This window comes from Piliocolobus tephrosceles, chromosome 21, assembly GCF_002776525.5.
Source record: "Piliocolobus tephrosceles isolate RC106 chromosome 21, ASM277652v3, whole genome shotgun sequence".
Taxonomy (NCBI): domain Eukaryota; kingdom Metazoa; phylum Chordata; class Mammalia; order Primates; family Cercopithecidae; genus Piliocolobus; species Piliocolobus tephrosceles.
In genome coordinates, this window is record NC_045454.1 from 33,853,137 (window position 1) to 33,861,382 (window position 8,246).

General features: G+C 57.6%; 1 protein-coding gene across 1 annotated transcript; it reads left to right on the top strand.

Moving 5' to 3' along the window:
• Positions 1-7,279, top strand: HAPLN4 (hyaluronan and proteoglycan link protein 4). Its single transcript, XM_023229854.2, has 5 exons — positions 1-75; positions 1,268-1,385; positions 1,656-2,018; positions 3,953-4,285; positions 4,598-7,279. The coding sequence occupies exons 1-5, from the start codon at positions 73-75 to the stop codon at positions 4,987-4,989; spliced, it is 1,209 nt and encodes a 402-aa protein (XP_023085622.1). The 5' UTR covers positions 1-72; the 3' UTR covers positions 4,990-7,279.
• The last annotated feature ends 967 nt before the right edge of the window (positions 7,280-8,246 follow it).

The window sequence follows — 8,246 nt, forward strand, 5'->3', positions numbered from 1 at the left end:
AGTCCTAACCGGGTGTGCGGGGAGCGCAGTCCGGGTGCGTAGGGGCAGCTTGGCGGGGGCCGCGCGGGCAAGATGGTAAGTGGGGCTGCGGGCGCGGATGGTGCGTGCCCCGTCTCCCCAATCTGGGATTCTGTATCTCTCTGTCTCTGAATCTATATCCCTCTGAGTTTCTTCTGTCTCTTCCTTTTCTCTGTCTCTCACCCTCTTTGATCTCTCTTTTTGGCACTCTCCGTTCTCTCCATCTCTCCCTGCTTCTCTCCATCTCTGTCACCCTCTGTGCCTTTTCCCTCTCCTCTCCGTTTCTCTCTTTACCTGCCCCTATCTCTTCCTCCTCTTCTCTGAGTCTCTCGGTCTCTGGCACTCTCCTGTCTCTCCCTCTCCTCTGCCTCTCTGTCTCTCCCTCTGCCTCTCTGTCTCTCCCTCTGCCTCTCTGTCTCTGCTCTCTGTTCTCCCCCGCTGCCTCTCTGTCTCTCCCTCTCCCTGTCTCTCCCTCTGCCTCTCCCTCTCTCCCTCTCCCTGTCTCTCCCTCTGTCTCTCTCTCTGTCTCTCTGTCTCTCCCTTTCCCTTTCTGTCTCTCCCTCTCCATCTCTCTCTCTCTCCTGTCTCTTCCTCTGCCTCTCTCCCTCTGCTTCTCTGTCTCTTCCTCTCTGTCTCTCCCTTTCCATCTCTGTCTTTCCCTCTCCATCTCTGTCTCTTCCCCTGCCCCTATGTCTCTCCCTCTGCCTGTCTCTCCCTCTCCATCTCTGCCTCTCCGTCTTCCCTTACCCTTTTTCTGTGTGGCGCACTCTCTTCTCTGCTTCTCCCTGCCTTTCTCTCTGTCCCTGTTCTCTCCCCGCGTCTCTCCCTGTGTCTCTCCAGCTCTCCCCCCTCCCTGCCCGCCCCGGCCCGGTTTGCTGCAGTCTCCTGGCGCACGGATAACCTTGCTGCCGCCGCTCCTCCAGCTCTTCCCCACCCCCCCATCCCTGGCCCGGGCCAGGGCCAGAAGGGGGCGGGGGCAGCGAGCCTCGGGTTTTGGGGTGAGGGGGATGAGGCGGGATCTGGGGATCTGGGGCCAAGGGAGGGGGGAGTCTCGGGGCGTGGGTTATTGCAGGAGCGAGGATGTGAGGTCCCAGGAGAAGGAGGGGGAGTTATGCAGGACCCCGGAAAGGGTGGGGGCAAGGGCGTGTGCGAGGTCCTCCCTGTGGGGAAGGCAGGCCCGGGAGGGAGCCAGGCCTCCGAAAGGCCAAGGCTGGGAGGCTGGACTGAGCGCCCTGTGCCCGCCCCCCAGGTGTGCGCTCGGGCGGCCCTCGGTCCCGGCGCGCTCTGGGCAGCGGCCTGGGGCATCCTGCTGCTCACAGCCCCCGCCGGGGCGCAGCGTGGCCGGAAGAAGGTCGTGCACGTGCTGGGTGAGTCCGGGCCGCTAAAAGTGGTCTTCTCCGCGAAAAGCAGAAGAGGCCAAGTGCGGAGAGGTGTAGGGGGTAGGGCGTTCCTGACGTCCACGGTTCCCCCAACCACTCCCCATCTAAGCCCCTCGCCCTCTCCCTGAGCCCCTGGGCCCTTCCAATTTCCCGACCCCCACCCGAGTCTTCCCACCTTCCCCTCCACAGAGACCCCTTCCCCAGGGCCCCCCTTCTGCCCCTAGGCCCCTTCTCTGAACCCTGCTTGGTTGTCCACAGAGGGTGAGTCGGGCTCGGTAGTGGTACAGACAGCGCCCGGGCAGGTGGTAAGCCACCGGGGTGGCACCATCGTCTTGCCCTGCCGCTACCACTATGAGGCAGCCGCCCATGGTCACGACGGCGTCCGGCTCAAGTGGACAAAGGTAGTGGACCCGCTGGCCTTCACCGACGTCTTCGTGGCACTAGGCCCCCAGCACCGGGCATTCGGCAGCTACCGTGGGCGGGCTGAGCTGCAGGGCGACGGGCCTGGGGATGCCTCCCTGGTCCTCCGCAATGTCACGCTGCAAGACTACGGGCGCTATGAGTGCGAAGTCACCAATGAGCTGGAAGACGACGCTGGCATGGTCAAGCTGGACCTAGAAGGTGATCACCCGGTGGGGAGGATAAACCTTGCTTCTGAGGAAAGAGGGGGGCAGGGATGGCAAGGGACATAAACCAAATCAAGTTGGCCTGCAGGCATTTAGAGGGTTGGTGGGGTAGAACCCCCATATCTGATTCTGGGTGATTTTCCTCCCCATGGACATTGGCGATGTCTGGAGATGGTTTAGGTTGCCACATCTGGAGAAGTCAGTTGCTACTGGCCTCAAGTGGGTAGAGGCCAGGGATGCAGTTAAACATCCTGCCAGGCACAGGATACTCCCCCACAAAGAGTGATCCAGGCTGGGCATGGTGACTCACGACTGTAATCCCAGCACTTTGGGAGGTTGAGGCAGGCGGATCACCTGAAGTCAGGAATTCAAGACCAGCCTGGCCAACATGCCGAAACCCCATCTCCAGTAAAAATACAAAAATTAGCCAGGCATGATGGTGCATGCCTGTAATTCCAGCTACTTGGGAGGCTGAGGCAGGAAAATCTCTTGAACCCTGGAGGTGGAGCTTGCAGTGAGCTGAGATCGTGCCACTGCACTCCAGCCTGGGCAACAGAGCCAGACTCCATCTCCTGCTCAACAGGCCATAGAGCAAAGGTGGGGGGGAGGGATCCAGTCCAAAATGTCCACAATGAGGACACTGAGAAGTCCTGGGATAGGATTCAGGCACAGTGAGATCCAGGCACTCACACCATGTCAGGAACCATCCTTCTGCTCTGCTTCCCAGGTAGGCTTTCTTCTGACAGGTTTCTCTTTCTGGAACCAGACCACAGTGCTTAGGCATAGCGACTGATTTCCTAGGAGCAGCAGATAGAGTCCCAGAGTTGTCCCTCACTGGCTCAGCTTGAGTCATGTGCCCAACTGTGAGCCAATCACTGTAGCTGGAAGGTGGGATGCTCTGATTGGCTGACCCTGGAGCTGGGAGGTGGGGGTTCTATTTGAAGAATTCCCTCCCATTTGGTTGGCCTTTTTCAGTTCACTTTAGAAAACTCTAGGTGAGATTTCAGGGCCCTTGCTGGCTGACCTCCCTAACAATAACAAATAACAATAATAGCAGCAGCTCTTCTTTACTGGACATTTCCTATGTGACAGGTGCTTAGCTGAAGAGTTCTCAGAAGTCTCTAATTTAATTTCCTAAAAACCCCAAGGGAGACGGCTATTACCAGCAGACGGACAACAGGCTCAGAGAGGTTACAGCCTTGCCCACGACAGTGCTAGTTGGTGGCAGAGCCAGGATTCAATCCCCAGTCTGTCAGCTCCAGATTTTCTCCCTGGCCCCTGTCTGCCTCTTTCCTGGGTGCCCTACTCACCCCCAACTCCCGTCCCTCAAACACAGACGCATAAAATACTTGAGCTGAACGGACTGTGAGTCCAATGAGGGACAAGTTCCAAAGTCATCAGAACTGAAGGTAGAAGGGTAGTAGTGGGTACTGCCTTGGACAATGCTGGGGGAATCAAATGGGTCTTCACCTAAGGCCAATCTTCCAGGGGGTCCTAGTCTAGGAAAGTCAGCACTGAACGCAGGCTCCGTGGGGTCAGGGCTGGACCACAGGGAGGGACCCAGTACTGGGGGAATGTCAGAGGCACACAGGACTGAATGGAAGAGGGTTTGGGAGTTGGGTTTTGAAGGATGAATAGGAGTCCAACAGGTAGAATAAGGTGGAAAGAGCATGAGCAAAGGCCTCCAGCGGTAGAAGGGGATGGACACAATTAGTATGTTAAGGGGGAGGGTCAAGTGAATCCCAAGCTTAAAGTGAAGAGAGCCAGCTATGTGGGGTGTGAGCTGGGGAGGGTCATGGTCAGGTCTGAGGCCAGAGTGAGGAGGAGCGGACTGGAAGGTCCCAGTTGAAGAGTCATATAGCACCCCAGAAGTCAGGTGCATGAGGGTGGGCTGAGGTGAGCCGGCTGATCCCGTGCGCCCCCTGCCAGGCGTGGTCTTTCCCTACCATCCCCGTGGAGGCCGATACAAGCTGACCTTCGCGGAGGCGCAGCGCGCATGCGCCGAGCAGGACGGTATCCTGGCATCTGCAGAACAGCTGCACGCGGCCTGGCGCGACGGCCTGGACTGGTGCAATGCAGGCTGGTTGCGCGACGGCTCAGTGCAATACCCCGTGAACCGACCCCGGGAGCCCTGCGGCGGCCTAGGAGGGACCGGGAGCGCAAGGGACGGCGGTGATGCCAACGGGGGCGTGCGCAACTACGGGTATCGCCATAACGCCGAGGAACGCTACGACGCCTTCTGCTTCACGTCCAACTTGCCGGGTGCGTAGGCCTCATCCCCAGACGGGCCTCTGCCACAACACTACCCCGAGCCTGGGGCCTTCTTCCCCATCCAGCTCTTAGCGATCAGAAACAGGAGACCCCTCTCCCAAGAGTGCCTAGGTGAAGCACACACCGCCTGGCACCAACACTGGTTGGGCCTAGGCTGGGGTCCCAGGCTGCAAAGGAGGAACTGTTCCTGGATCCTGAAGCCGAGGCCAGAGTCCTGGGCTGCATGCGGGGGGCAGTCCTGAATCCCGAGGCCGGGTCCCAGGAGCTGCACTAATAACCCACCCCCCCACCCCACCCCCGCAGGGCGCGTGTTCTTCCTGAAGCCGCTGCGGCCTTTACCCTTCTCCGGAGCTGCCCGCGCGTGTGCTGCGCGTGGCGCGGCCGTGGCCAAGGTGGGGCAGCTGTTCGCCGCGTGGAAGCTGCAGCTGCTGGACCGCTGCACCGCGGGTTGGCTGGCCGATGGCAGCGCGCGCTACCCCATTGTGAACCCGCGCACGCGCTGCGGAGGCCGCCGGCCTGGTGTGCGCAGCCTCGGCTTCCCGGACGCCACCCGACGGCTCTTTGGCGTCTACTGCTACCGCGCTCCAGGAGCACCGGACCCGGCACCCGGCGGCTGGGGCTGGGGCTGGGCGGGCGGCGGCGGCTGGGCAGGGGGCGCGCGCGATCCTGCTGCCTGGACCCCGCTGCGCGTCTAGGCTGGCAGCAGGCGGACAGCCAGGGCGCTTGACCACTGGTCTAGAGCCCTGCGGTCCCCTGGAGGCTGGCCACGCCTCTGAAGCCCTGGACACTGGCCACATTCCCTGTGGTCCCTTACAAACTAACTGTGCCCCTGGGGTCCCTGAAGATTGGCTAGTCCTGGCAGAACAGTACTTTGGAGTTCCCTGGAGCCTGGCCAGCCCTCACCTCTTCTGGACAGAGGATTCCCCCAACTCCCCAACTTTCTCCATGAAGGCCACGCCCCCTGAGGACCTCAAGAGGCCAGCAGACCCAGCAGGCTCCTGAAGACTGGCCACGCCTCCTGAGACCGCTTGGAAACAGACGAACCGCCACCGTGGTCGCCTGGTGGCTGGACCCCCGGGATTGACTAGAGACTGGCTGTACATCTTCTGCATCTCACTGGAGACTGAACACTAGTCCCTTGCGGTCCCGTGGACACTGTGCCTCCTCATCCTCCTCCTCCTCACCTGGAGAGACTACAGGAACTTCAGGGTCACTCCCCGTGGTCACATGGAGGTTGTGGGCCAAGGAGCTTGTTTTCCCTTATGGTGACCTGAGCACTGGAGACTCCCATTGTCCCCCTCTCCCTGAGAGTCCCCTGAAGTTTCTGGGTAACAGGGCCCACCCCTCTAGTTTCATAGGCGAGCACCTCTATCTGCCACCTCAGACTGACACACAGCCAGCTGGCTCACTTATTGGGGGCCACGTCCCACCCCTCAGATATTTCTTTGAAGGGAGAGCAAACCCACGCTGTCCTCTGACATCCTTTTCCCAACTGTCACCAAAGAGACCATCTTCCCAGGCCTGGGGACCCATAGGATCCATGTCACTCATTATGGAGAGCAGCTGCCCTGGGTCCCACTGTCACCAAGGCAACCAGTCCTGCTGCTACCTGTCACCTAGAGTCACACACCCCTTCCCTCATCAGGCGCACCCATGCAGAGGGTGCCTCCCTCCTGCAGCTGTAACCACGGATACCACATATTTCTCATCTCACTGGCCCCCACCCCAGAGACCTCCACCTCAACTTCTGACTGTCCCTACCCTGACCCACCACCGCCATGGAGATGACCCTCCCCGAAGCTGTCCCCGGGGTGACACAATATCCAGTTCTCTGGCTCTCACCATGGAAACAAACTGTCCCTGTCCCCAGGCCCACTCCAGTTCCAGGCCACCTTCCAAGCTCCACCCCCAGGCGGTTTGGACCCCACCACCGTTGCCATAGTGATCAAACTCTGGTGTCCAAGGTAACAGAACACCTGTCCCCGTAGGCTTTTCCTTGTGGACAATGGGGCCCTGTTCACCAAGCTGTCACCATAGAGACTGTCAACGTCCTCATGACAACCAAACTTCCAGCTCTCAGGAACTTCTCATTGCGGGCCAGAAGTCCTGAGTGCCTCCCACTGGGGCTACCTTACTGCACTCCATCAGAGGCCTGATGGCTGCCCCTTCCCCAGACAGCGCTGGACTTCTGGAGCTGCTAAGCCACCCTCCGTTTGCACGTTAACTCTATGCCGGATAGCAGCTGTGCACGAGACAATCTTGCAACACCTGGGCATGTTTGTCATCGTCCTACAAATGAGGAAAACGAGGCTATGGCGTGCCCTGGCCTTTTTAGATATGCGAGCACTGAGTTCCTCTTTTGTCCTCTGAGACCCCTTCCATCTCCATTCTCACTGAGTTGCCCTCTCCTTCCCTGACCTCCACCCACGTTTCCCTCCTTAGAGATCCAGGAGGGATGGAATGTTTTTAAACTTCAACACCCACCGGGCTCTAAGTGGTCCAGCCAAAGTCCTCGGCGTTGACAGGCAGCTGGGGGGACATGATCCATGGACAAGGCCATCCCGGCCATGGGAGACCCCAGTCCCTAGGTCTTGCCTGAAGGAGTACTGGGGTCCCCCCTGGGGCCTTCTTTACTGTCACGTCATCTCTAGGAAACCTATCTCTGAGTTTTGGGACCAGGTTGGTTTGGGTTTGAATCCTGCCTCTTCTTGCTCACTGTGTGACCAAGTGACAAAATCCTTCTGAACCTGTGTTCTCCCGCTGTACCAGGGCTGTTTGGTCCCCGTGAGTGCCAAGCATACAGGAGGGGCTCAATAAATCCTTGTTTCTTTTGATGAATGAGAAAATGAGGCAGCCAGTGGGTAATTCCTTTATAAATGCACTTTAGTAGGTAAGATGTTACAAGCTTGGGGGGTTTGGGTTTTTTTTTTTTTCATTTTGTTTTTTTGAGATGGAGTCCCGTTCTGTCGCCCAGGATGGAGTGCAATGGTGCAATCTCGACTCACTGCAACCTCCACCTCCCAGGTTCAAGTGATTCTCCTGCCTCAGCCTCCCGAGTAGCTGGGATTACAGGTGCCTGCCACCACACCCAGCTAATTTTTGTATTTTTAGTAAAGAGAGGGTTTCACCATGTTGGCCAGGCTGGTCTTGAACACCTGACCTCAGGTGATCCACCCACCTCAGCCTCCCAAAGTGTTGGGATTACAGGCGCCTGGCCGGGCTTGGTTTTTATTCCCTTGAGAAGTGCTGTCCTTCATTCCTTCCCCACCTCCCCAATCTCTCACTCCTCTTTCTTCCTCCATCCTGTGTCCACTGTCTCCCTTGAGCCACCTACCATGGGTCTGCTCCTTGTCAACTCTGTCCTGACTGGGCCATTGACAAGATCCAGGGCATGAAATTCGGGAAACTGGATGGGGAGTTCCTGTATCAAGAAGGGAGAGATGTTGCATACTTTCCCTGACATAAATATGTGGGCTCAGGGTGGGGACTGAGGAAGCACTGGAAGTTTCTAGGATACAAACAAAGCATGAAGAGAAAAAATAGTGTAAGGTCCTGACCGTGCACAGGGGCTCATGCCTATAATCCCAGCACTTTAAGAGACTGAGGTGGGAGGATTGCTTGAGCCCAGGAGGTCGAAGCTTCAGTGAGCCATGATTGCACCACTGCACTCCAACTTGGGCAACAGAGTGAGACCCTGTCTCAAGAAATAAAAATAAGCAAATCTCCCCTTCCCCATTCTTTTGACAGTCTGAAGAGGATCGATGGTTTGGATTGAATGCACCATAATTTTGTAGTCAGGTTCCTAATGGTGGACATTTATATTGTTTTCAATATTTTTCTGTTTGAAGTTAAGTATCCACATCATCACTCACAAGTTCAAGTAAAACTGGAGAGTGATACCAGAAGTTGTTTGTTCAAAGGTTCAAAACTCCCCATTTACTTTCTTTTTTTT